Source organism: Pantherophis guttatus, chromosome 2 (genome assembly GCF_059756535.1).
Source record: "Pantherophis guttatus breed Tessera chromosome 2, ASM5975653v1, whole genome shotgun sequence".
NCBI lineage: Eukaryota > Metazoa > Chordata > Lepidosauria > Squamata > Colubridae > Pantherophis > Pantherophis guttatus.
The window spans coordinates 17776559-17804531 of record NC_142064.1 but is presented as its reverse complement, the minus strand read 5'-3'; the positions used below and the strand labels follow the sequence as shown (position 1 = coordinate 17804531).

At 39.9% G+C, this 27973-nt stretch overlaps 1 protein-coding gene across 1 annotated transcript; it reads right to left on the bottom strand.

Annotated features, from left to right (window-relative positions):
* Positions 1–15: 15 nt before the first annotated feature.
* ST8SIA3 (ST8 alpha-N-acetyl-neuraminide alpha-2,8-sialyltransferase 3) lies at positions 16–27709 on the bottom strand. Its single transcript, XM_034442483.3, has 4 exons — positions 27345–27709; positions 22604–22726; positions 2219–2776; positions 16–1253 (listed from the first exon to the last, which is right to left on the bottom strand). Exons 1-4 carry the CDS (start codon positions 27521–27523, stop codon positions 971–973), a joined length of 1143 nt encoding a protein of 380 aa, XP_034298374.1. The 5' UTR covers positions 27524–27709; the 3' UTR covers positions 16–970.
* Positions 27710–27973: the final 264 nt, after the last annotated feature.

Genomic DNA, 27973 nt, shown 5'->3' with positions numbered 1-27973 from the left:
AAGATCATTGGCAGATCAGAAACATGCTGCTTTTATTTAAGCAAACACACTGTGTGCAAAATGATGGTGTTCTTGCACAGATACCACGTGCACAGAATTATTTTTATACCAATAAGTGCCACAGAACCACATTAGCTATTTAGTCTGAATTGCACTGATTGTAGCTTCAGCAAATACTTTCACCAAGAGATCTGAAAAGAAAAAACGGCTTTGAAAATTGGGTCCAATGGCCAAATTGCCATTTTGGGTATTCTGCCGATCATCCCTGCCATCTATAGATGCTTAAATGCATGGAAAATATCGTTGACCTTTCCTTGATTTTGACCTCCAAAGAGAAAAAAACTAGACTTTGGGAATCAAAGTTCAATCGTCTCCTAATCAGGAGACATTCTCGGTGATCTTAATAGGCCCTAAACCATCATTCAGTCCAAACATCAGGAAAAATTCTCAGGCTGATCATGAATAAACACAGACATGTTCCACTATGAATAGCAATAGCATAAATTGACCCCCACCCCCCAGCAAAGAAATCCAGAAACAACAATAAGCTAGTCTGAATAAGAGCAAACACAGAAGTTCTAACCATTGATAATGTCCACCCTTTTTTTTTTCCTTTCGCAGAATGTGAAAAATATATGACTATGAAAATACTTTAATATTCTTGGCAGCATAGCTAAGACATTCAAAACTTTTCTGCTATAAACAGCCTGGATTTTCCTACTTCAGGAAGATAAGAAATACTTCGGTCTTGCAAAACTGGCAAAGCCGCCTTCCTAGGCTTTGAAAACTGGTAATTATAAACAGGAGACCCCTCCAGAATTAAATGCTTCCCCACCTTATTCCCACCAATGCCTTTCCTTTTAGAATTCTGCTTCGAAGAATTGCAAATTCAGTGGGGGGGGCATGGTTTTTTTTTTCCCTTTAAAAAAAACGACAGCAACAATCTTTGGGCACTTCAAGTATGAAATCCTTAGGCACAGTGGGATAAAGTCAGTTTCGCAAGCCCTTCGCCGTGCATTCGAAAGAGCTGCTGGAATTCGGCGGGCAGCTGATGGGATTCTTGCCATTTCGTGGTAAACTTGGTTCCTTTCTTGTCAAAATAGTGGTAGGGAAGATCCTCTCTATTGTTTGGGTTGAAGCCAAAGGGCCAAAACCCATACAGGTGGATTTCATCACAAATAGCGGACGCAAGGGTGTACATCAGGATACCTGTGCTGAGTCGCTTAGGGGCCAAATGCTTGTTTTTCCAGTACCTGTAAAATAAGAATCCATAAAGTATCATTATTTTGGGGAAATCCTATTTCACATTCATATTCTTTTCTGAGGTTCTTGGATGCTTTGGCAGAGCAGGGCCTTTTTGGTGGTGGCAATTCTCAAAGTTCCTCTACAGAAATACCCACCTATCTCCTAACTTCTAGCTTTTAGTTATTTATTACATTTATATGCTGCCCGTCTCACTGTCCCGAGTGACTGGGTGGCTTACAATAGTATAAAAGCATAGATATAAAAACATTAAAAGTGTTAAGATTAACAATTAAATTATTTAATAATAATTTATTTAATAATAATATTTTTGTATCCTAGTATGATTTATGTTGATTGCTTACTTAGTATCCACAGCTATCACTAAGTGTTGTATCAAATGTTTTATGATGAATGTATTTTTACAATGACTATGATAATGATCTATCACTATTGTTGTATGTACACTGAGAGCTTATGCACCGGAGACAAATTCCTTGTGTGTCTAATCACACTTGGCCAATAAAGTATTTTCTATTCTATTCTATTCTATTCTATTCTATTCTATTCTATTCTATTCTATTCTATTCTATTCTATTCTATTCTATTCTATTCTATTCTATTCTATTCTATTCTATTCTATTCTATTCTACTCTACTCTACTCTACTCTACTCTACCCTACCCTACCCTACCCTACCCTACCCTACCCTACCCTACCCTACCCTACCCTACCCTATCCTATCCTATCCTATCCTATCCTATTCATTTACTGTAGTTGTTTCTGCTCCAATCTGTTCAGCCCCTTCTTAGTTTTTTCAGGTGGCCAATGGAAGCTTAATGCTGTCTTTTACCTGGATTCACAAACTACCCTTCTTCCCTCTTACAACTGCCATAAATTGAATAACCTTTGGTTACACCGAAAACAATCTAAGCAAACAGCACCAAAAAGTGAATGGTGCACAACAGCAATCGCACCTGTTAACATGTTGCATTATATTTCCTGGCCAAGCCAACTGGACTTTTAGTTGTCCTCGATGCTCAATAAAGAAATCTACCAAAGTTCTGGTAATAGTGGCCGACGTATGGAAGAAAAAAGCTGGAATCCAGAGAATGGCTCCATCCAGCTTCTTCAAGCTTAGAAAAAAGTTATTGCGATCTTGAATGGTCAAAAGATTGTTGTAATACTTCTCCAGAATGCTCGGGTTAAAAGTGGTGATGTTGGTTTTCCTTCCGACGTCTTTCTGGAATGCTTCGGTGGGCGCAAAATTGCAACGGAAAACAAAATCGTACTTGTCTATCTCCTGCCCGCACTGACTGCCGAGAAGAATCCCGCTGTTTCCCACAACAGCGCAAATGTTGTAGTGCTTGTTCTGAATCGGCGAGACATCTGGAAGCAACAAGCGGAAGCTGTTGCTAATGGAGAAGACATACTTATGGCTGGAATAATCGTAATGCATTAGCTGTCCAATCCGTACCATGCTCTTTGTCAAAGAAAAGTTTTTGATGACGTCAACGTGCTGAAGGATTTCTCGTCTGAAAATAATAACAGAGAAATGATTACAATGAATGGTCTCACCAGAAACATCCAGTTGTTGGCCTTGTTTTAATATTAAAAAAAGACACGGGGATTTCGAACCTTTCATATACAGGCAGTCCAGTGATGGGTTGCTACCGGTTCACCCCTGTTCAGGCGAACTGGTAGCAGCGGTGGCGGGAGGCTCCACCCACCCACCCGGACATCATCATGGATGCTCCGTGCCTGTGCAGAAACTTCTGCGCATCGCAGAAGCCCCTGTGCGTGCGCTCCCAATAGCAAACCGGTAGCGAAGGTAAGTGAAACCCACTATTGAGGCAGTCCTCAACGTATGATGACAATTGAGCCCAACATTTCTGTTGCTAAGCAGGACATTTATTAAGTGAATTTTGCCCCATTTTATTACCTTTCTTGCCGCAGTTGTTTAAGTGAATCACTGCAGTTGTTAAATTAGTAACACGGTTGTTAAGTGAATCTGGCTTCCCCATTGACCTTTGCTTGTCTGAAGATCACAAAAGGGGATCACAAAAGGGGACCACAGGACACTGCAATGGTCATAAACATGAGTGCCTGAATTTTGATCACGTGACCACAGGGATGCTGCAATGGTCATAAGCGTGAAAAAATGGCCATAAGTCACTTTTTCAGTGCCATTGTAACTTTGAATGGTCATTAAGCAAACTTTCGTAAGTCAAGGATTACTTGTATTATGTATAACAGATGGGTGGATTTGGTTGTTCATTTTGAAAATGCATAAACTTTTAACATAACATGTATTTGTATTTTTAATAGATGAATCAATCATTAATAGGAAGGACTCAAAGTTGGGGACCCTGGTTTTCTGTTTGATTACATATCAGCTTGATTCTAATTATTCCATTTTATTTTCTCCTGATGAAACAAATAAAACCTTTTCATTCATCTTGGGGTGTCCATTCTAATTCCATGAGTAGAGGGCCCAGACCCCAAAATCCAGCATATGTGTGTGTGTCCACAACTTTATAGTTAATCCAAACTCCCACAGTAAATTTGAAAACTGATCAAAATGTCATTTATCTTTTATTTAGTATTCCTCGTATAATTTCAATTAAAAACTAAAAACAAACAATATTGATACAAATGCACATTTAAAGGCATACAGAAAAATTAGCAAGGAGGAAAAAAAACTCCAAAAGAAGCTATCAAGAAGCTACACGGATGGATAACTAACAAGTCTAAAATAACCAGCAGATCTAAAATGTAAAATGGCAACTATATTCTAATATCTCTAGAGCGCCATGATGGCACAGTGGTTAGAATGCAGTACTACAGGCTACTTCTGCTGACTGCCGGCTGCCTGCAATTTGGCAGTTCGAATCTCACCAGGCTCAAGGTTGACTCAGCCTTCCACCCTTCTGAGATGGGTAAAATGAGGACCCAGATTGTTGGGGGCAATAGACTGACTCTGTAAACAGCTTAGAGAGGGCTTTAAAGCACTGGGAAGCGGTATATAAATCTAAATGCTATTGCAATTGCAATAGGTTTTATTTAATACACTGTTAACAATTTAAAGTACCTTTCATACCAATTTCTAGTCAAGATATGTTTCCATTGTACTGTAAAGATGTTTGGTTAGCACAATTGAAACCAAGGGTGGCTTACTATGCGTTAAGCAATAGCTTTCATACTTTTGGATATACCTGCTTAGTAGGGCTTTTGGGCCCCCCCAAGCAGTGTTCTTTTTTATACAAAGTCAGCTTATTGGCCCCACAATCTGGGTCCTCATTTTATCTACCTCGAAAGGATGGAAGGCTGAGTCAACCTTGAGCCTGGTGAGATTTGAATATGCTGACTCTGTAAGCTGCTTGGGGGTGGGCTGTAAAGCATTATGAAGTGGTATATAAGTCTAAGTGCTATTACTATTACTATATATTAAATAAATTCTAGAATCCAAATTTGAGAAGTATTGAAGCACATTTCCATGTATAAAATCATAGTGCAGAAATGGTTTCCAAAGAAGACTGAATAGTAACCTTTTAGACGTCAAGTTATTCTAGGCATTGAAACACAGTTTAATCACCATTCTATACAGGAAATTAGAGATTTTTTTCCATTAAAAAGCATGTATAAAATTCTTGCAGTTATTATATACAATGCCATTTCAGTACTTTTGGAGGGCGGGGGGAACTGATCAAATAATTAAGGGCTGCATTCATTTTTCTGAAAAAGAGTGACATAGATTGGATCTATGTTTTTAATCTTATTTTACCCACCCCAAAGTAAGCATAGTTCTGGATAAGGAAATGACCATAATATTAGGGATGAACCTATTGGTTTCCTAAAAGAGGCTTTATTGGGTTTAACTCAAAGTGGACTCTTTCAAAAGAGTCCTGGGGCCTAGGGCCTCAGCAGACTGAAAACATTGTGATTAACACCAGCTGTCTGCAATTACTGTAAGTTTGAAACTCACCAGGCTCAAGGTTGACTCAGCCTTCCATCCTTTCTAAGGTAGGTAAATTGAGGACCTAGTTTGTGGGGGCAATAAGCTGACTTTGTATAAATATATAAAAAGTATGAAGGCTATTGCTTAATGCATTGTAAGCCGCCCTGAGTCTCCGGAGAAGGGCAGCATATAAATCAAATTTAAAAAAAAAAAAAAAGCAGGTGTGCAATCTGGTATCAAGAGACTCAGTTGTTCTGCCCTTGTTGGACTCAAGTCCAAAGACGACCCAGTGAAATCTAATCAAATCCAATTCTTTATTTGCTTACATCTAACAGACTGACTCTTGCCAGACTAAAGCTATAACCATCTAACCTACATTCTTAGTTTTTGAATTTCTTAAACTGCCACATATGTTTTTTAAAGTCCTCATTGTCTTTCATTCATTTGCATTCTTATTCAATTTAAAGATATGCTTAATTAAACAAGTGTATTAGGCTAAATCGGAAAGGTGAGTAGCCTTTTTTTTTTTTTTTTGCAGCCAGGGACTACATTCTTAAAAAAAATATCAGTGAATACACACGCAAACCTAAATTGATTTTTTTGGAATTGAAAACTATCCTTCTCCCAGGGAAAGCAAAAGCTCCAGAACCTAAAATTCTCAATTTGCATCACAATCCCAAAACTATAATCAGGTAAATCCAATTCTATTGGACTTCACTAAACTATGCAAAACAAAATACAAACTTTTGAGATTTCCATAATTATTATTTAATATTGCTAAATTCAATAGTAAGGGGATAAGCAAAACAATGTAAAAATATTAAGCAGACTTTTCAGCCATCTGTTTGCAGTTCAAACAACATCTAAAATGGCGTTTAGAGCTGAGAATATTTTTTTCCCACAAATTAACGCAGCTGTAATTTCTTTTTATGTACATTGAGAAATAGGTGTGTAAAATAGTTCTTGCTCCCACACAGTTTATCTCAATTGGTGGGAAATAATTTCCTAATAAAATCTCATACCACAAGTTGCTTGCTGCTGCAGGTAGCACCTGCTGCTACCGACGGCCTCCCACCGACCTGTGTGCTCCCACAGAGAGGGCCTCCTCGGGGTGCCATCAGCCAAACAATGTAGGCTGGTGACCCCCAGGGGGAGGGCCTTCTCTGTGGGGGCATCTACCCTCTGGAATCAGCTGCCCCCAGAGATAAGGAGAATCCAAGACCTCGGTGCCTTCCACCGTGCCCTTAAAACCTTCTTTTTCCAGCAAGCCGGGCTGGCCTAACACTTCTTAAAATGTTTTTAATTGTTTGTTATTGTTTTTAATCATGGGGCCAAATTTATATATATCTTTTAAATTGTATTTTAATGTTTGTAGTTTATGCTTTTACTTGACTGTTCACCGCCCTGTGTCCTCAGGGAGAAGGGCGGTATACAAATTAAAAAAAAATAAAAAATAAGTACTTGCAATTTTTATTTTCTAAGCACATCTATCTGTGAAGTTCAGAATTATTCTGGGAGGAGATGAATGTATCACTGAGATTGCCTACTTCTGTCGAATAATCAATTTCAGATCTTAGTTCTTTGATCATTAATGACATGCATTACTCCAGGGGTCTTCAATCTTGACAACTTTACAACTTGTGGTCTTCAATTTCCAGAATTCCTCAGCCAGCTAGTTGAAGTTCATAAATCATAAAGTTGCCAAGGTTGGAGAGCCCTGCATACTCCATCCTTCCTCAAATTGATGTCCTCTGGGACTAAAAATTCCAGAATTCCAAGATAGCATGTTCAAATGCTAATGGATGCCAGAGCATTCCATCACTAAGCAATGGCAGAAATTGAGCTGATGATAGAAGTTTTCAATCCTGCACGTACATATTTTGTATTCTTGGCAATTGGTTGAATCAGGACATTGCAGAGGTCCTAAAAGTAATCTTTCTCTTTGGATTAATTCCAAATTGGAAAGATGGCAATGCCAGGCAGCTCAGTCATTTCATTGGAAGTTCCCAGACACAGACTGACATCAAGACACTGGTGTCCTCCTGTTGAAATTGTATGGCACAACTCAGGCATCAGGGAACTATGGTGCTTGAAGTTCTCATTAGATGGTATTATAATACTGTGCAGAGGTGAGTTTCAGCAGGTTCTGACCAATTCTGTAGAACCGGTAGCAGAAATTTTGAGTAGTTTGGAGAACCGGTAGTAAAAATTCTGGCTGGCCCTGCCCCCATCTATTCTCTGCCTCCCAAATCCCAGCTGATCAGGAGGAAATGGGGATTTTGCAGTAACCTTCCCCTGCCATGCCCACCAAGCCACACCCACTAAGCCATGCCACGCCCACTAAGTCACACCCACAGAACCAGTAATAAAAAATTTTTGAAACCCACCACTGACACTTTGGGAAGAGAGGCGAAGGAGCTCACTGTCTGTATTATAGGCAGTGAAGAGAGAAAGGGAAAGGACAACATAGAAAAAAATCTCCTCTTGTATTGGCACAACCAGTTCCACCTGGCAGGGTTGACAGGTTTGAATTCCTTCAATTAAATCATGCCATCAATCAGGAGCCCAGAAATGTATCTTCTCTGGGCTCACAGCATACTTTCTGGAATGAAATTTTCCTCAGGGTTTCAGTGGGTCCCACCCTATTAGCATTTCAGAGACCTGGTTCATAACATTAGTGGCGTCTTCTTCGCCTTTTCTGTTGTTGCATAGTTTTTATTATTGTATTATTTTATGCTTTCTTGTGAATCACCCAGAGCAGTGGTGGGATTCAGCCAGTTTGCACCACTTCGGGAGAACCGGTTGTCAATTTTCTGAGCAGTTTGGAAACTGGTTCTTGGAAAAAATCATTAGGGCAGAGAACCGGTTGTTAAATTACTTGAATCCCACCACTGACCCAGAATCATTGGAAATCAGTCAGTTACGAATTGAAATACATAAATAAATAAATGTAACTTTCCGGCCTTCATTCAGCACCACTTCTAGAAAGTTCCAGAAAGTTCCAGAAAGTGGAAACATTATCGATTTACCTTGGCATAAAGGCAAGCAGACCTCATTGGCCTGGCAATGGAGTCACTTCCACCTGGCCTTCAGTGTCCAAGAAGATCATAGAGTCTAAGACACACTTCAGTTTTATGATTCCTTCTATTCTTTTTGTTTATTTCGTGTGTAGGAATTTAGATTACCATGACTAAGCCTTCATAATCCTAAAACTAGTCCTATCCAGTGGTGGGTTTCTACTGGTTCACCCTGGTTTCGGCGAACTGGTAGCAGTGGGGGCAGGAGGCTCCGCCCACCCACCCAGACATCATCACGGACACTCTGCACATGTGCAGAAGATTCTGCACATGTGCAGAAGCGCCACGTGCGAGCGAAGCGAGTGTGCACATGCACACGCTCACAGTTCCGAACCGGTAGTGGAGATAAGTGAATATCACTACTGGCCCTATCCCACCTCGTTACACAGCTCCAAAATCCACAGTTACAAAATACAAAACCACCTTTAACCAGTGCCTCCATGATGGGCACTTTTGGGTAAAATGAGTAAAAAAATTATGCAAATAAAAAAAATAAAATAAGAGCTGTTCCAAACCAAGATAAATTAAATGGCATCCTAAAATAGAATAATCATTTCTCAAGATATGGTATCTTAATAAATAGTCAAAGTTAGATCTTCTTTCATGGTAACAGAGAACTTATATTAGGTTATAAGTTATGATGTGATATTTAAATTGCTGCATAGCTATTAAGTGATGTGAAATTAGGCAATATGCCGATAGTTAATGGTATTTTGCAATTTAGCCCAATACACTTTGCATTAAGTAGAAGACAGTTTCTTCTCAAGCTTACTGGGGGAACTTTTGACTGACAAGTAAGTAAATTTAGATTTGTTCCAGTGAAAACCTAGCAATTTGTCCTTGACATTACTATGGCATTCTCTTTTTGGCTGTACACTATTGTAGAAGATAGTTTCACCCATGAATGCTAATATTATGATTCTTTACATTTAAGGTAAATAATTCTTACATTAGAAAGACAATATTATTATGTGATTAGAAAAATTATGGAGTGTGCGGAAATGGATAAACTTACGAAGGAGATACAAGAAAAAGAGGGAACAGAATACTACCTAGTCTGGGAGAGATGGTCTAAATGGTTGGAGGAAAAGGGGAAAAAAGGCCAAGGAAAGACTAAATAACAGTTGAATTAGCTGGAGAAATATAGGAAGAAATGGGAAGAAATAAAAATTGTGGAAAGGAAATTAGGTACACGTTTATGTCAAATGTAAATTAAAAAATTAGAATAATACAATACATTATAATGGTATATATATGATATATTAGAAATATATGTATAAAAGATATACTAAGGTAAGAGAGAGAAAATGTATAAGTATGGATTATCAACACGAAACTGTTGAAAAGAAGAAAGTGTGAATATCTCTTTTTGTTTTTTTTAAAAAAACTGTTTAATAAAAACATTTAAAAAAACAAAAACAAAAAAATAAAATAAAAGTTTCCCAAATTTTAGTGTCTAAAAAAAAAAAAGAGAAAGACAATATTATTGGAATTGATAACAGGAAATGCTGCAGAGATTTCCATTTTAGCCTAATAATTAAACTGTCTAGCCTTATTTTTTAGATACATATTTCTTCTTTCAATAGCAATAGCAATAGCACTTAAATTTATAGTGCTTTACGGCCTTCTCTAAGCAGTTTCCAGAGTCAGCATATTGCCCCCAACAATCTGGATCCCCATTTTACTGTCCTCGGAAGGATGGAAGGCTGAGTCAACCTTGAGACGGTTAGAATCGAACTGTTGAACTGCTGGCAGCTGGCAGTCTACAGAAGTAGCCTGCAGCACTGCATTCTAACCACTGCGCCACCACAGCTCTATCTTCAGCTTCTCTGGTACTCACACCTTAATAGCAGCAGCATTTAGACTTATATATGACATATATATGACACTATATGTCAGCATTGCTTCCAACAATCTGGGTCTTCATTTTACTGAGCTCAGAAGGATGGAAGACTGAATCAACCTTAAGCCCCATCAGGCTTGAACTTCAGGCTGTCGGCAGAATTTGCCTGCAATTCTGCACTTAATCTACTGTGCCACAAGTGCTCGCTTTGCTAAAGTGGAACTGATCCATAATGAGTTAAAGTCTTTCTCATTCTGATGCTTGAAGACGTGGTGGACTGGAGATGCCAGAAGCTGGAAACCAATAATCTGCCTTGCCCTGGGATGAAAAAAGGTGCGCTTCAAGGTGTTGGTTACCACCTTTAAAGCGCTCCATGGTTTAGGACCTGGCTATCTACAAGACTGCATTCTGCCACCGATTGCCTCTCACTGACCGGTACGCTCACACAGAGAGGGCCTCCTCAGGGTGCCGTCAGCCAAACAATGTCGACTGGCGACCCCCAGGGGGAGAGCCTTCTCTGTGGGGGCCCCTGCCCTCTGGAATGAATTACCCCCGGACATACGAAGGATCCCCGACCTCCGCGCCTTCTGTCGTACAGTGAAGACCCTGTTATTCCAGCAAGCCGCTCTGATGGGATAAATGATTTTAATTTGGTTTTAATGGGGTTTTTAAATTGGTTTTAAAATGAGAGTTTTAAATTCGGCCTATGATTTAATTATTTTAATCTGCTTTTAAATTCTATTTTGTACATTATTTTATTATGAATGTTCACCGCCCTGAGTCCTTCGGGAGAAGGGCGTTATATAAATAATAAAATAAAATAAAATAAAATAAAATAAAATAAAATAAAATAAAATAAAATAAAATAAAATAAAATAAAATAATAAAATAAAATAAAATAAAATAAAATAAAATAAAATAAAATAAAATAAAATAAAATAAATAAGGACAACTGGTAGATTGCACATGGCACAGAGTTCCTGTCTGATGAACATTTAGTACAATGTTGTACTGATGTGCTTGTATTGATTTTTGATTTGCATGTACAACATAATAACTCAATTGGAATACAGGAACTAGTGTTATCCCAGGTCAGTACCGTTTTACATTGACCAAAGTGGTTTTTTTTCAGTCTTTCAGGAAGGATTTTTTTTCTTCCCTTCCTGGACATGTCAAAAGTTGACCTATTTTGCCATTAAACTACATCAGTCCCCCATCTTGATGTTACAGTTTTCAAATCCTCACAAAACTATCTGGATTAATTTGACATCTAAAATGAAAAGAAGTCATGATAACTACAGTTAATAATGCTTTTATAATTAATTTAACTGGTGCTTTCTTTGCTTCATTTTCCTCTGCTTTTTTTCATCATGGATATTTAATCAGACTTTTGCTTCAATTCAAACCTTTATTGTCAGAGTACAACATGTGTACAATGAGATTGGCTGAGCCTCCCTTCGTGCCCCCCCCAACCCAATACAACTCACAGTGAAAGACAGCAAAAGAAAAGAAAAATCCCTAACCCAGTGAATCCTACTAACCAACATACAATCCTCCTGCACCATGTGGACTTATTGCACATTGCACTGGCCCCGCAAGTCAATTGTACTATGTTGTTGCAAAGTTATTTTCCATTCAGAAGCCTGACAGCTCACGGACAAAAATTGTTCTTCAGCCTATTTGTGCAGCTGCCTATGCTTCAGTGGTAGGATTCAAATTTTTTTGCTGCTGATTCTGTGGGCGTGGCTTGGTGGGCGTGGCATGGCTTGGTGGGCGTGGCTTGGTGGGCATGGCAGGGGAAGGATACTGTAAAATCTCCATTCCCACCCCGCTCCAAGGGAAGGTTACTACAAAATCCCCATTTCCTCCTGATCAGCTGGGACTCGGGAGGCAGATAATAGATGGGGGCTGGGCCAGAGGTAGTATTTACTGGTTCTCCGAACTACTCAAAATTTCTGCTACCGGTTCTTCAGAACTGGTCAGAACCTGCTGAATACCACCTCTGCTATGCTTCTATATCTCCTTCCCGACGGCAGGAGAATAAAGAAGCACTGATCAGGGTGTGAGTCGTCCCTTCTAATATAGAACAACTCATATAGAATTTCTAATGTAGAACAACTAAATAAGTATATCAGGAATCCCCAACTTGTGGACCATGGACCAGCATTGGGCTGAAACCAGCCAAAAACCGGCTGCACAAGTGAGTGAAGCCCCACCTGCGCATATTTGGGATCCAGACAGCACATGAAACCATGTCCCCCTGGGTCCGTGGATAAACTGCCCTCTGCAGAACTTGGTGCCCAAAAGGTTGGGGGGCTGAAGTAGAGTATTTCTCTATGTCAATAATATTAAGACATCAGTGGTGGGTTTCAAAAATTTTTTACTATCGGTTCTATGGGTGTGGCTTGGTGGGCGTGGCTTGGTGGGTGTGACAGGGGAAGGATACTGTAAAATTTCCATTCCCTCCCCACTCCAGGGGAAGGTTACTGCAAAATCCCCATTCCCTCCTGATCAGCTGGGACTCGGGAGGCAGAGAATAGATGGGGGCAGGGCCAGTCAGAGGTGGTATTTACTCGTTCTCTCAACTACTCAAAATTTCCGCTACTGGTTCTCCAGAACTGGTCAGAACCTGCTGAATACCACCTCTGTAAGACGTGTCATAGCAAAAATAACATAACTTGTGTGGTAAAGTCCCAAACTTTCCAGAAAGTTCAGTTGCCTCTTGAAAAAGCAAGAGGACAACCATGACCTGGATGACTGAGAATCTCCATAGACACTGTGTGGTAAAGGATTCCTTAAATATAATATCTGGTTTCATTGGAGCTTTTTAAGAAGAGATTGGAGAGCCATTTGTGTGTTATGCTTAAGCCAGGGATTGGAGTGAGAATTTAACTAGAGTTGTAGAACTATGTTATGGAGTCAAGGATTGGAGATAGAGAGAAACTCATAATTAAGTCTTTTTTTGGTAGGATAATGTTTATATGTCTATTATATAATAGACCAAGAGCCGTGATGGCGCAGTGGTTAGAATGCAGTACTGCAGGCTACTTCTGCTGACTGTCAGCTGCCTGCAATTTGGCAGTTTAAATCTCACCAGGCTCAAGATTGACTCAGCCTTCCATCCTTCCAAGGTGGGTAAAATGAGGACCCAGATTGTTGGGGTCAATAGGCTGACTCTGTAAACTGCTTAGAGAGGGCTGTAAAGCACTGTGAAGCTGTATATAAATCCAAGTATAATATTATGTATAATATTGCTATTATACATAATCGTCAACTTGCAACCATTTGTTTAGTGACCATTCAAAGTTACAACCGCACTGAAAAAAATAACTTATGAACATTTTTCACCCTTACAACCATCCCCATGGTCATGTGATCAAAACTCAGATGCTTGGGAACTGACATGTATTTATGACAGCTGCACTGTCCTGGGGATCATGTCATCATCATTTGTAACCTTCCCAACCCTCTTCCGAGAAGCAGAATCAATGGGAAAATCTATATTCACTTCATGGCCAAATGATTCACTTAACAGCTGCATAGATTGAATGAACAATTGTGGCAAGAAAGGTTGCAAAACAGAGCAAAACTCGCTTAACAATTGTCTCGCTTAGCAACAGAAATTTTGGGGTCAGTTGTAGTCCAAAGTTGGAGGCTACCTGTATTTTGACATTGCTCCTTTAAAGGCAATTGAATATGTTGTTGTTTCTTTATAGTTGTTTAAAGATTGGCTTTTGATGAAATATTACATGCATGTTTTAACAGTCATCGGATTGAATCCAATCACGTTTGCTTACACAACAGAACTACAGAAAGTTGTACCAACTTGAATAAATTGAATTGATTTCACTAGACTGAATCCAAGTACATAGAATTATTTGGAAGATGCTTTGTTCTATAAGCCACAGAAATATGGAATAGACATCCTATTCACATATAAGGATAAAAGAATGGATAATTCACCTGTTCCAAGTATTTTCTGGATTATGAAGATGGATTATTGACGTCCGTACTTGTAAACAATTGATTGGAGGGGATGAATTGTGGAATGTGGTCCAAGTTAGATTAAAAGTACTGTTTCCACAATTTTTTTTACAATAACATTATAACTAGGATGTTATAGTATTTACTTTAAGAAACACTTTTCTTCATGCCTAGCATACAGCAAGACCACTTTACCCTGTAATCAAGAAGCCAATGTAATTTTCAAACTGCTGGACGGTGAATGAAATGTAGTTTTGATTGGAACTGCAATTTGATTGCTACACAATTTTGAGAAAACCTTTTCAATAAAATAATAATATCTTCTGTTTCAGGAGGCAAGAAAGAACTTGGAAAAAGAAATTCCTTCTGGCTTGAAGAATAATAGAGCTGAAGTCCTGAAGTGAGACTTTCCAGAATAATAACTTGGCCTCTTGAGCAATATTTGTGTGTCTATCTTTTGCAGACACAGAACTCTTTAATATTCTATTTGGGGAACATTGAGAATATTAATTTTTCCCTAAAGTAAACAAGGTTAATAAAAATGCCATTAGAGTTTGCATTTGCTCATCATAAGTAAAACAACCTGGTTTTGATATAATTACTTATTTCCTATATTCATCTTCCTTTTGATACTGAAGTATATAATTTGTTCCTATCCCAAAATTCTGCAAACTGGCTCAACAGTCTTTCCAAAAGTTGAGCCCACATTGCTTTTAAATGAGATAAAGGGGTAAAATTTCTTTTAGAAGAACTAAAGTAGTCGTACCACAGTGTAGTGCTACACTACAGCATATGTAGTTCTTCATTGAAAAGTAAAAGAAGCACTTAGATATAATAGCACAATAGCTGTATTATTGTGTTTAATGAACCCAAGTTGAATTTAATGTAAGCATTGAAATATGTAGTTTTTTTCTATACAGGAATATTGAAATGAAATAGGAGATATCTCCTTATTTCTAGGTTGGATCAAAGAGAGATCTAATCTAGAATTAAGGAGAAATTTCCTATCTGTGAGAACAGTTAACCAGTAGAATGGCTTGCCTCCAGAAGTTCTGGGTTCCCCAACACTGGAGGTTTTTAAGAAAAGATTGGACCACCATTTGTCTGGAATGGTATACGGTATCCTGGTCAAGCAAGGGGTTGGACTAGAAGATCTCCAAGATCCCTTCCAACTCTGTTATTCTTTATTTCTATTCTGGTTTCATCCATGTCTTTGTCTTATCTCACTTTCAGTGGATGCCCTAACACTTATCAAAAATCAAGTGCCTCTGTTGGTCCATTAAAAGTTGTGCAATATAGAAATATAGCTGTGGGATGGAAAAATATATGCTATATCTGACATCAACATTACTCCTAGAATCTGTATTAGTCTAGATTCTTCCATTTCTCCTGTAACACCCAAGACATCTTTCCTTGTGTCTTTAGGTGGCTTTTGTGCATGTGAGGAAGGCAGGGGTTGCCCATGTTTTGAGTTGTCTTCCACCACAGCATGGAGTATGGCAGAACAACATCTGTAGTATGACGGTCCAACACAGACTGAATATTACAGAAAGCTATCCCCATTTTTTAAAAAGGAAATCAAACTATTCACTAAGGCTGCATTACTATTACTATTAGTCTTCTCATCGCTCCTATCATCCATCTCCTTCCACTTGACTGTAACTTCGTTGTTTGTAGGCTTACGATTTATATTGATATTGATGGTTTCCTGATTGCTTATTTGTATCCTATGACTATCATTAAGTGTTGTACCTTATGATTCTTGATGAATGTACCTTATCTTTTTATGTACACTGAAAGCGTATGCACCAAAGACAAATTCCTTGTGTGTCCAATCACACTTGGCCAATAAAGAATTCTATTCTATTCTATATAAGATATTAAAAATGTATCATTCTAAAGCAACATTGGAAGTTATGCATAAGATGTAAGAGTTTTATTTTTAATTTTGCTGGATGTTAGTGCTGATATCACACAGTTTTCCCCAGGGTGGGGGAAATAAATATGGGTGGGAAAAATATTGGGATGGGGTGGAATGAAGAAATATCAAGGAAGGTCTGTGCAATCCCTTTTCTTGCACCTCTTCCTGATTACCAATTCTGGACTATCTTACATTATAGATGTGGTTCCAGATACAAATCCATAGCTCAGAAATAATTATAATTATAATCTTATTCTCTCTTTCTTTCTCTCTCTTTTTCTCCCACCACTCCTCTCTCTCATATTTTTGGAGACTCCCTAGAGAAATCCCTTGCCTTTTCTAGACAAGGTTTTTCTGAAGTGATTTGCCATTGCCTCCTTCCTACACTTTCCTTTTAGAAAGCTAGCTTGGTTTAGTGCAGGGGTCGGGAACCTGCGGCTCTGGAGCCGCATGTGGCTCTTTCATCCCTCTGCTGTGGCTCCCTGTCACCGGTCTATGCCACAATTTTGAGAGGAGCTTCCGGTTAGGGGGGGAAAGCACGATGCGCCAGGAGGAGACTCTATGGCAAGGGGTGGGTTTTCCGGTCGGCTCCACAATTGATAGGGCTTTCGGTTAGGACAGGTAGAGGAAAAAGGATGCCACACTAGGAGGAGACTCTATGGTGGGGGAACCCGACTTCTGGTCGGCTCCAGAATTGAATGGGGGGCTTCTGGTTAGGACCTTTGTGGCTCTTTGAGTGTTTAAGGTTGCCGACCCCTGGTCTAGTGGCTAAGGCACCAGGAGGAAGCCAGGAGGCTGTAAGTTCTAGTCCTGCCTTAGGCACAAAACCACCTGGGTTGCCTTGAGCCAGTCACTCTGTCTCTCAGATCTTGGGTTAGGATTAGGGTTAGGTCTAGTGTTAGGGTTAGGGTTAGGGTCAACCCTTGAAAACAGACAAAGCAAACCACTTCTGAAAATACCTTGCCCAAAAAAACTGCAGGGACTTTTCCAGGCAGTCTCCATGAATCAGACACAATTGAACAGAATAAATAAACACTGTAGTTAATGGGATGGCATACACTCAGTTTGTATGTATCAACATTTGAGACCTAACAGAGTCAGGAGTTAAATCTGTCCCTCCCTCCTCCCATAAAATTAGCAATTTTTCACTTGGAATCTAGAGTTTGATGCTTTTGTATTTTTAGGTATAAATTAAAAATCTGATTTAAAAATTCCCAGGAAACTTTGAAAGGCCATGTGGAATTCTTCCTAGGACGAATGAAGGCAAATATACATGTCCCAGGATAATGTTGCAGGATCCAATCAGGGTTGGTCATTGGGACCAGAGGTTTAGTCTTCTGAGCTTTCAGGTTTGTGCTGGAGACCATCCTCAGGGAACTTGGTGGTGCAGTGGACTAAAGTGCTGTTAAGTAGCACTTAGCTGCCAGTTGCCTGAAATTACTGCGAGTTCAAATCTCACCAGGCTCAAGGTTGACTCAGCCTTCCATCCTTCCTAGGTAGGTAAAATGAGGACCCGGATTGTGGGGGCAATAAGCTGACTTTATATAAAAAAGAACACCGCTTTGTATAAAAAAGAACACCGCTTTGGGGGGAGGGGGCAAAAGCCCTACTAAGCAGGTATATACAAAAGTATGAAGGCTATTAACGCATTGTAAGCCGCCCTGAGTCTCTGGAGAAGGGCGGCATATAAATCGAACCAATAAATAAATAAATAAACTTCTCTCTGCTGGAATATATGCTTTTGGGCTACTCTATGTGTAGTATTTATGTGATGCCTGGTTGTGTGTGGTTTTTTTATTTGTTGATTAGGGTATTGATGGCCAGCTATTAAGTTGTTGGTTGCTGATTTTTTTTTTTCAATGAACAAGGACATACTTTCAATTTTGCAGCTACTGAGATTGTTGGCTGAGCAGGTACAAAAATAGCCAGGGAAATGATGGAAGCCTAGGAAATGGGCCCCTTGTCAGTCAACAGGAGTTCTGATTAGCATCAGATTATCAAGTATTTAGGAACCTAGGATTTGGCAGCAAATTTCTGGAAGAGAATTCTGAAAATCATTCAGAACACATAGCTGTGATTTATTTTTTTTTATTTATTAGATATTTATTCCATTCTTATTACTTTCTAAGTAACTCAAGGATGATGAACATATCTAATATTCCTTCCTCCTCCTTTTCCCACCCACAACAACATCCTTGTAAGGTGAGTTGGGCTAAGGGAGTGGGACTGGCCCAAACTTACTCGGCTGGCTTTCATACTTAAGAGCAGGGGTCCTCAAATTTGGCAGCTTTAAGACTTGTGGACTTCAACTCCCAGAATTCTCCAGCCTGGAGAATTCTGAGAGTTGAAGTCCACAAGTCTTAAAGCTGCCAAGTTTGAAGACCTCTGCTTAAGAGGATTAGAATTCATAATGTGGTATGTTGGCCAACATTTTAACCACTACATCAAACTATGTTGACATATACTATGTTAATAATATTACATATTGCAGATTACATATTACACAGACATTAAGTATAAACGTACTAAATTTGATATAACAGAATTTGTATTTGAAAGCCAATCTTTCAGCTTTATCTATAAAAGTACAAAAGCGATATTATATTTATCTGACTAGAGAGTCCAATTTTACTTCCAAATAAATTAGTTTTAAAATGGAAAGATAGTTCAGTTTTAATAGCACAGTAACAGAGGGAGATTATCTGGTTTTTTTCCTGCTTAATATTCATTTGGGAGTGGGTTATTTTAAGTACAGTTATCTTCCTTTCAGGCAATTATGAGGGGAAGAAAGGAGATTTCTTTTAAGAGTAATATAATATGAACTGCATTGCCTATTTAGGGAATTTGTTGAATGCATACTGAGAATGGGGTATTTTTTCCCCCCTCTCTTACTCACACATAGAACAAAACTTAAATTATTCATAATGAAATTAATATTCTTGATAGGAAGAAGATATTTCTTCTTCTTTTTAAAAACCTGTTCTGGATATAACAGTATAAAGAAAGTTGCGGTATGGTTCCCTGGAAATAATATGGCATTGTGACCCTCTTGATGGAGAAATTCTATAATGAAATTGAAGCTGAATGGACTGTTGCTTCTTTAATGAAATTTTATACTGTGTTTGTGTCTATCCTATCTAGAATATTAGAATGGAAGCTGAGTTGATAACATACCTCACCCAAATTCCATTGCATTTCTTTTCCATTCCAATTTTTAAAGCTATATAATCCACCATCTAGCTTCTCTTCTGTGCAATACCGAATAAAATGTAATCAAATCAACTGTTAACATATCTACTCTTCTTACACAGAACTGAAGCTATTTCCATCCCATTTCATTTTATTTGATTCCCATCTCCATCACTCCAAAATTGTATTTAAAACAGTGCAATATTGAAACAGCTTGATTATTTGAACAAAATAGGTAATTTCTGGCTAGGTGGGAATCCATGTATTTCACTCAACATGGGTAGCAGTAATCCTGGCTCTCTGTTAGCTAATGATTAACACATTATTACAGAGATTTAAAGAATGAATAGATTGCGAAGGGATGGCTCATATTTCCCATATTCCCTCTCTTCTTTGAAAAAAAAAATTCTCCTCATGGTATTGAAAGCTGAAAAATATTTGGGAGCCACTGATTTTATAGTCAAAGCTAACCAGGATGCGGTGGCTCAGTGGCTAAGATGCTGAAAGATCGGCAGTTCAGCGGTTCGAATCCCTAGTGCTGTGTAACGGGGTGAGCTCCCGTTACTTGTCCCAGCTTCTGCCAACCTAGCAGTTCGAAAGCACATAAAAAATGCAAGTAGAAAAATAGGGACCACCTTTGGTGGGAAGGTAACAGTGTTCCGTGCACCTTTGGCATTTAGTCATGCCGGCCACATGACCAAGGAGATGTCTTCAGACAGCGCTGACTCTTTGGCTTTGAAACGGAGATGAGCACCGCCTCCTCGAGTTGGGAACAACTAGCACATATGTGTGAGGGGAACCTTTATCTTTATCTTTTTAACCAGGATTTATTACAAGTAGAATCTTTAAACACTGATTATACCAAGAATCTTGATCGGGTTGTTTTTTTTACAGTGCCATCTAAGCTGAACAATAAACTGGCTAAAATAGATTAGATTGAGAAATACTTCCATTAGCAGGGCGTCCTGCCAGTTAACCCCAGAATCTGCCACCACAAGTTTGAGTAGCTACATTGTCATACTAGCAGAAACATTGGGGCAATAAAAGCTATGGAGAAGGAAGTAAATTATCCCAATCTTCCAAGACCAATGTCTCTCAACCTTCGCAACTAGTCTGCATGCTAGCTGGAGAATTCTGGGAGTGGAAGTCCACACATCTTAAAGTTGTTAAGTTTAAGAAACAGTGCTGTGGACTATTGCTTCTTACACAATTCCAGCCCTAAAGGCTGAACTGAGTTCTCCTTTAAAACCATCTCATTCTGAAACAATGATAACTTCAATAAATATAATTCAGGGGTGAAATGCTCCCGGTTCGGACCGGCTCGGGCGAGTAGGTAGCGATGGCGGCGGGCAGTTCGGAGAACCGGTAGCAAAAATCCCTGCCCCCGCCCCCCATGCCCAGCTGAACCCCGTGATCATCAGAGCCTTTTTTTCCTTTTAAATGGCTCTGACCAGCCAAGCTCTGACATCCCAGCTGAGTTGCCTGCTAATCAGGCAACTCAGCTTGGATCGCCAGAGCCATGTAAAAGAAAAAAAAGTTTCTTTTTTTTCTCTCACCCCCCCCCCCACCTCCAGCTTGCTTACCTTAGCTGCTGATTGCATGACAATCGAAATCCATGCATCAGCAAGCAACTGAATCTCCCTGCCTGCAATCAAGCTCATTGGTGAGCAGCTCTTTCTGCCTGCCTGCCTGCCTAGACTTGTGGACTTCAACTCCCAGCAAAACTGGCTGAGGAATTCTGGGAGTTGAAGTCCACAAGTCTTAAAGTTGCCAAGGTTGGAGACCCCTGTTCTATTGGGTAAGTTTTTTTCCCCTTTGGGAGCTTTAAAAAAATAGTTAATTGGGTTTTTTTTAGTTGTTCTTTTTTTTAGACCTAGCCATTTAAAATTTAGGAAGTTTTAAATTTAGTTGCTTTTACATAAAAATAAAAATAAAATAAAATAAAATAATATTTGTGCAGCTTTCTGAGATTTAGTGTGTTTCTGTAGTGTTTCACTCTAACTACACAAACACACAAAATCTCACAAAGCTGTATGTGGAATTTTCTGTGTGTAAAGTGTGAAAGTTGGTTTTTTGGGCTTTTTGTGGCTGTGTGAGGTTCCTGCTTGTTGCAGGGGCCATTTTGGGTCTAGCACAGCTGTTTTTACATTGTGGGTGAGCCAGTTGTGTTGTGTTGTGTGTGTGTAAAGTGTGAAAGTTGTTTTTTGGGGCTTTTTGTGGCTGCGTGAGGTTCCTGCTTGTTGCAGGGCCATTTTGAGTCTAGCACAGCTGCTTTTACACTGTGGGTGAGCCAGTTGTGTTGTGTTGTGTTTTGTAGGTTAAAAAAGGGCAAAGAAGTGACATTGACTTGGCCACGCCCACCCAGTCACCTTACCACCAAGCCCCGCCCACTAATTAAGCTACGCCCACAGAACCAGTAGCAAAAAAATTTAGATTTCACCCCTGATATAATTCAGACTGGGTAGCCTTCTGACTGCTTTGGCAAGTTAGTATTAGGTATGTAGCGGCAGAGACTTCATTAAGGCAAATTAATTCTCCAGGAACGTGACAGGTGGAGGAAGCATGCAATTTCACTCTGTTTTATTGTTCTAGTTACTTATATATTACTCTTCAATTAAATTATAGCTATATTGCATTTATTCTTTAATTGTCTTGCAGTTGCTTCACTCTATTTGGTAGTATTTGTGTCTTCACCGATGCATTTAATGTACAGTGTATGATAATACCATCCTGGGACAGATGCCTAAACCGGAAGTCTCCATAAATTTAGAGCAGAGGTGGGGAATGATTGCCCTTTTATGACTTGTGGACTTCAACTCCCAGAATTCCTGGCTCAGGAATTCTGGGAGTTGAAGTCCACAAGTCAAAAGGGCCATCGTTCCCCACCCCTGATTTAGAGTCTTGGTACAACCTGACCTATTTTAAATGTACAGGGAGCAAAACTACTAAAAAAAGAATAAAATTAGCCCACTATACCATTTCTTTGTGGTTTCTTTGCACTGTATCTTGTATACTCTTGGCAGGAAAAATTACAACCTCATTCCTTCTTAGCACATCTTGGCTTAGTTCATATAATTTAAAACAGCAAGATATCCAATTTAGTGTCCCCAAATGATCCCTTCATCTCTCAACCTCAAATGACTTGAGAGACAATCAAAATACCTGGTGGTAAATGAGTGTTTCATACATGCGGACATAGAATGCATCTCAATATTTGGGACATTTATTCTCTAGGACACTGATACAGATGTTGGATATTTTTTGACAACGTTCCAGGGCACAGTTGTTTGTTGCCAAGCGGCCGTGTTTAAAAACTAGCCTTAGGGTAGATTTACCCCAAATCTAGAATCGTCCTGATCCTAACATCACTTTTCACTTTTTCCCCCTCACCTTTGTTGTAAGAATGCCGTTCTGTTGAATTTCCACTTGGGTGACTTGTCCTGCACCTCCTGATTCAAGGAATTTGTGTTGGGTACAAAGGAAGGATCAAGGAACTTCAGAGCAAACTGTGACCTGAAACAGATCCCATATTTATGCAATCAGTCAAACTATTTCCAACATAAAGGGCCAAATTAAGGATGTTATCATTTCTACTCACTCTTATCACCATTGTCGATTAGAAGAAGACATTCTCTGATGTATGGCTCTCAACATCTAACCATGTTCAGATGGGTGGGAATTACTGATTTGCTTTTCAAATGAGCAGCTTGTTAGAAAGGCTATTTTTCTATAGGGAGGAAGGTCTTCATTTCCCAGAGGGAAGCACAGGTAGTCCTTGACTTAGAATAGAATAACAGAGTTGGAAGGGACCTTGGAGGTCTTCTAGTCCAATCCCCTGCTTAGGCAGGAAACCACTTACAACCACAACTGAGCCCAAAATTTCTGTTGCTAAGCGAGATAGCTGTTCAGGGATTTTTGTCCCATTTTACAACCTCCTTGCCACGGTCAAGTGAATCACTACAGTTGTTAAATTAGAAATACAGTTGTTAAGTGAATCTGGCTTGCCCCTTCGACTTTGCTTGTCAGAGAGTCACAAAAGGGGATCATGTGATCCAGTGGTGAAATCCAATTTTTTTTACTACAGGTTCTGTGGGCGTGGCTTGGTGGGCATGGTGTGGCTTGGTGGGCATGGCAGGGGAAGGATACTGCAAAAATCTCCATTCCCACCCCACTCTGGAGCCAGCCAGAAGTGGTATTTGCTGGTTCTCCGAACTGCTCAAAATTTCCGCTACCGGTCCTCCAGTACCTGTCAGAACCTGCTGGATTTCACCCCGATGTGATCCCGGGACCAGTGCAAACATGATAAATACGAGTCTGTTGCCAATTGTGAGAATTTCAATCAAGTGACCATGGAGATGCTGCAACGATTGTAAGTGTGAAAAACGGTCATAAATTACTTTCTTCAGGGCCGAATGATCACTAAATGAACTATTATAAGTCGAAGACTACCTGTATTCCAAATATGATCACCCTTCTCACAGCCCAGCTGCCAGGAAATATATTATAATTAGGTTGCCTTAACTATAAAAATTGTTCGCCGTGATTAGTTTGAAAAGGGAATCAGAATAGTTTAGCAATTCAATTCCGAATTCCTGAAACCGTAATTGCAGATCCCATCACCTGGATATGTTTTGGGGGTTTCTTCTTTTTCCTGTAATATGGATACTTCATGATTCTGAGTATTCCACAGCACTTAACCAAACTTTATTGATCTCCAAAGAGCCAAGCTGGTTAGTACTTGGAAGAGAGACAAGTATATGAGTCCATGGAGGCTAGACTTTAAAAGTTTATGTCTATCTATCTATCATCTCTCTCTATCATCTATCGCAAATGACTTCTATAGTGCTGCACTTTTGACCTGTTCTTCCTCTTCTCTAAGCTCACTTTTTAATCTCTCTTTTCAAAGATCCAATATTTCTTCCGTCTAGTTTTCCATGAGTATCTGCTCTCTAACGATATGTTCTCTACTTCCAGGCCCTTTTTTTGTTTAATACCTCCTAATTCTGTCTTTCATTTCACTGTCCGGTTTGTTCCCTTCCTTGAAAAAATTATGTTTCTGAGATTCCCTCTGTTGCAGAGATTAATCACATTGTCAATTCTTTGAATGTTGACTTGTATGCATCTAAATTGAAAGCATTCATGAACGTTATCATTAGGAAAAGGGGGAAAAAACCCATCCCATTAAACCAAGAATTGGAGATTTTAAGCGATTGTCCAAAGATAAACAATGGTTTAAGCTGAAAGGAATCCCTGGAAAATCAAGAGGGAAGGGAAGAAATGAAGCTAACAAGCAGCTAAATGGGGAACAGAAACTTTCCAAAAAGCAGAATTAAATTCTGTGATATTGAGCTACAATTTCCATTATTTTGTACCAGAAAGTAGAGATTGTGAGAAATATAATCCCCAATTTCTGATACCTTCCAGATTCAGGAACATAGGACTTTTCTGTTGTTGATTGATATTTACACAGCAGTTTCCAAAAATTGGTTCAAGCTTATAAAAATTATAACTTTTCTAAAGGTTGTGCAAATTCTTTGATTTCAATGGAATACTTTACTAAATTTTCATGAAATGCAAGCAAAATGACTATTCATAGGCATCACTTGCCTTTATAATATAACATTAGCAACCAGAAAAACAAACAAACAAAACAAAAAAAACCCACCCATGAATAAAAACTTGTCAAAATGAATTTAACTGATTATGAATCAACAATATATTGAAAATAAAGTTTGGTTCCATAGTTACTTTCCTTAAACATCTGAATGTAGGTAAGATTGACTTCCAACTGAAAATTATATGAGTACTTTGGTCAGAAATATGGGATATTAGTCCTAATATAAAATAATACATGACAGTCCCACATGCAAATTTGTGGAAAGTAAGTCCACAAATTTATGCAATGATCATATCTGATAAGTTATGTGAGAATTTCAAATTTTCCTTTAAAAAAAGGGTGGACAAAATATAGACTTCAATTTCTTACTGAATCACAACTCCTAGAAGCCTAGACAATCTGTTAAATGTAGTTCAAACATGTGGTGGACCACATATGTCCTCCTCTTAATCTAAAACATCCTTTAGTCTGCATATATATTTCTAATTTATTCATTTATCTGTCTGTCATGATTGAATCAATATTCTTTAAAATATCACTTTGCATAGATGATAACTTCTCCATAGCAATGCCATTAGAAGATGGAATAAAATTATTTACTCTTGTCCCATGGCCTGAACCAATGCATTCAAATGGCAACAAACCATATGCTAAATCACAAGAAGCAGTCTTGATAATTAGGATTTCAATTAAACCTGAGAATCAACTTCTTGATGGTGCCAGCTATTAGACAGTAAACAGACAGACCTTAATAGTAGTGGGCTGTTTTTCATTAAGAAGATGGTTACCTGCCAGAATATATATAGCTGTATATTCTTTCCATAGCCAGGAGCTCTACTAGATGAACATGCAATGGGTCCCCCCCCCCCCGCTATTCTATCTATGTGTAGAAACCTGATCAGATATTTCTGGTGAGTCTCTATGACAAGGAATGCTCTGCACAGAAAATATACAAGCCGGGCTTCCCCAACCGACTGGAGCAAGTTGGGAGTTGCTACATATTTAGGAATCACTAGCTTGGAAAGGGATGCTACAATAAACCAGATGGTTAATGCTGACTATGAAATGGCTTTTATCTGCTAAAGTCAATGTTAAAGATCACAGAAGCAGTTTCCCAGCAGATTCCATAAAAATAAAAGGACCCTTGTTAAGCTTGGTATTGTTTACTCTGATCGGCAGACTAAAGCTTACTAATAGGTGGCCTCTTTCATTCCTTTGGATGCTTTGAACCACCGGGAACAATAATATTCATATGGAATGTTTGAAAGCCGGAGCCTTCCAAACGAATAGCCAGATCGTTAGGAGCCTGAAGAGCAGAAAGCGGAGGCGCGATCAGCACCATGGACAGTGGCCTCGCTACTCAGCCTCCCTTGCGCGAGGGTTGCCGCCTTCTTCTTCCGCTTTTGGCATCTCTGCCCAATTTTGACTCTTCCCAGCCATAAATCACAGGGCGGTGGCACAGATGTCAAAGACGATCCCCTCCCCCCCCCAACGAGCGTGGGTGGGTGTCTCTGTGTCTCTGTGTGTTCCACTGGCCAAGAGACCCTCCCAAACTGCCCTAGTTTAGCTAGGACATATTTTGTGTCTTTGGGCTCCCCAAAGAAGGCGAAGAATGAAGGAGCTTGAATTATTCCCACCACTTCCGGCTCACGCTTTGGCTGGAACCACCCTTCCCCCCCCCCCCCCAATCACACACACACACTCCTAATTTTCTGGCCTTTGGCTCCCCGGGCTTTAAACGGGAGACCTAAAACACGGGGGAAGCCCAGCAATGAGGAAAGGAAAAGTCAAACAAAGGAACCCTCCGTTTGTCTCCTGCCCGGCTAGATAGGAAGAGCCCCCCCCCCCCCCCCGGACCGGGAGTTGCAAGGAAGGCAGATGGGAGAGAAGGAAATTGCGAGGGAGATTAGAGAAATAACCCCCTCCCCCCCCCATCGCTTTCCATTCCATCCCTTCCTCCGCTTTGCTCATTTAAACACTGCGTATCTGCGATTCCCCAGCGTGGGGGGTGGGGGACACCGGGATCATCTCCCTCCCCCCCCCACGGCCGAAGAAACAAGGCGCCTGCGCCATTAGTCCGTCCTCCGTCCGGAATATACATGAACCGGCCAAGCCGTCAGCTGCCCATCATATATTATATGTCTTACCCCCCCCCACCCCCCTCCCCACACACCTCACCCTACCCCACCCCGCTACCCCCGCCGGCCACTGATGCAAAAGCTCCAAAGCAACGCTCCCCGATCGATTTCCACACAAAGCAATTTTAAAGGAGGGGTGGGGGGTATTGTATGGTGGGCACAAAAACCAGAAGAAAGGGGTAGGGGTATCCCGGAGCGTGGATTCAATAATAATGTTAATAATAATAATAATAATGATAATATTCCCCTCTCCCCCTCCTCCTCGCTTCTTCCTCAGCCGGCATACCCTCTACCCATCTCGCCAGCATGCCTTTCCTCGGGGAAGGGGGAGGGGGGGAAGGGAAGGGAATCTATGTATGATTTGACAAGCACTCACCTAAATCCGGCATGAAGCATGTACATTCTCGGCACTCCCGTGTTGGCATATTTGGGAGTGGTGAAGATATTGTCTTTTTTCAGGGACACGTAGCTGATCAAGGACAAAATCAAGAGAGCCACGCTGACCATCACTAGCCCCAGAACACTTACCACTCTGACCATCTTGCAGCTTCGCATACCTAGGGCGGGAGGGGGGAAGAGAGAGAAGGGGGGGGGAAGAGAGAGAGAGAGATACCCTGGGTTGTGAGAGCTACATTGGAGTTAACACACCCAGAAAGGAGGGATGGATGGAGCTGATGCGTGTGTGTGTGTGTGTGTGTGCTTGAGTGTGTGTGTGTGTGTGTCTCGATATGGCTAAGAGCTAAGGAGGGGGAGGGAAAAAAACACATGCAACTAAAGGATTAATGCACAGTGTAGCGGCACACAGATGCACATGAGCTCAGGCAAGTAATAATCATAATGAAGTAATGCTGGTTAAGATCAAGACTGTTCAAGGAAGGGAGGGAAGGCTTTATTTTTAGTGGCTCAAGAACAAGCTCTGCAGACTAATTGCCGGACAAGCAAAATTCCTCATGTAACAAAACAACAGTAAACATTGCCTTTGTAGCAGAAAAAAAATAAATAAAT

Bases quoted from the DNA above. Each gene is read 5' to 3' on its own strand.
- ST8SIA3 (XM_034442483.3), bottom strand. From the start codon at position 27,523: ATGCGAAGCTGCAAGATGGTCAGAGTGGTAAGTGTTCTGGGGCTAGTG. The intron at 2,777-22,603 runs GTGAGGGGGAAA...TATTATTTTCAG, and splicing joins ACGGCATTCTTACAACAAAG to ACGAGAAATCCTTCAGCACG. The intron at 1,254-2,218 runs GTGCGATTGCTG...CTTATTTTACAG, and splicing joins ATAATGCAACATGTTAACAG to GTACTGGAAAAACAAGCATT.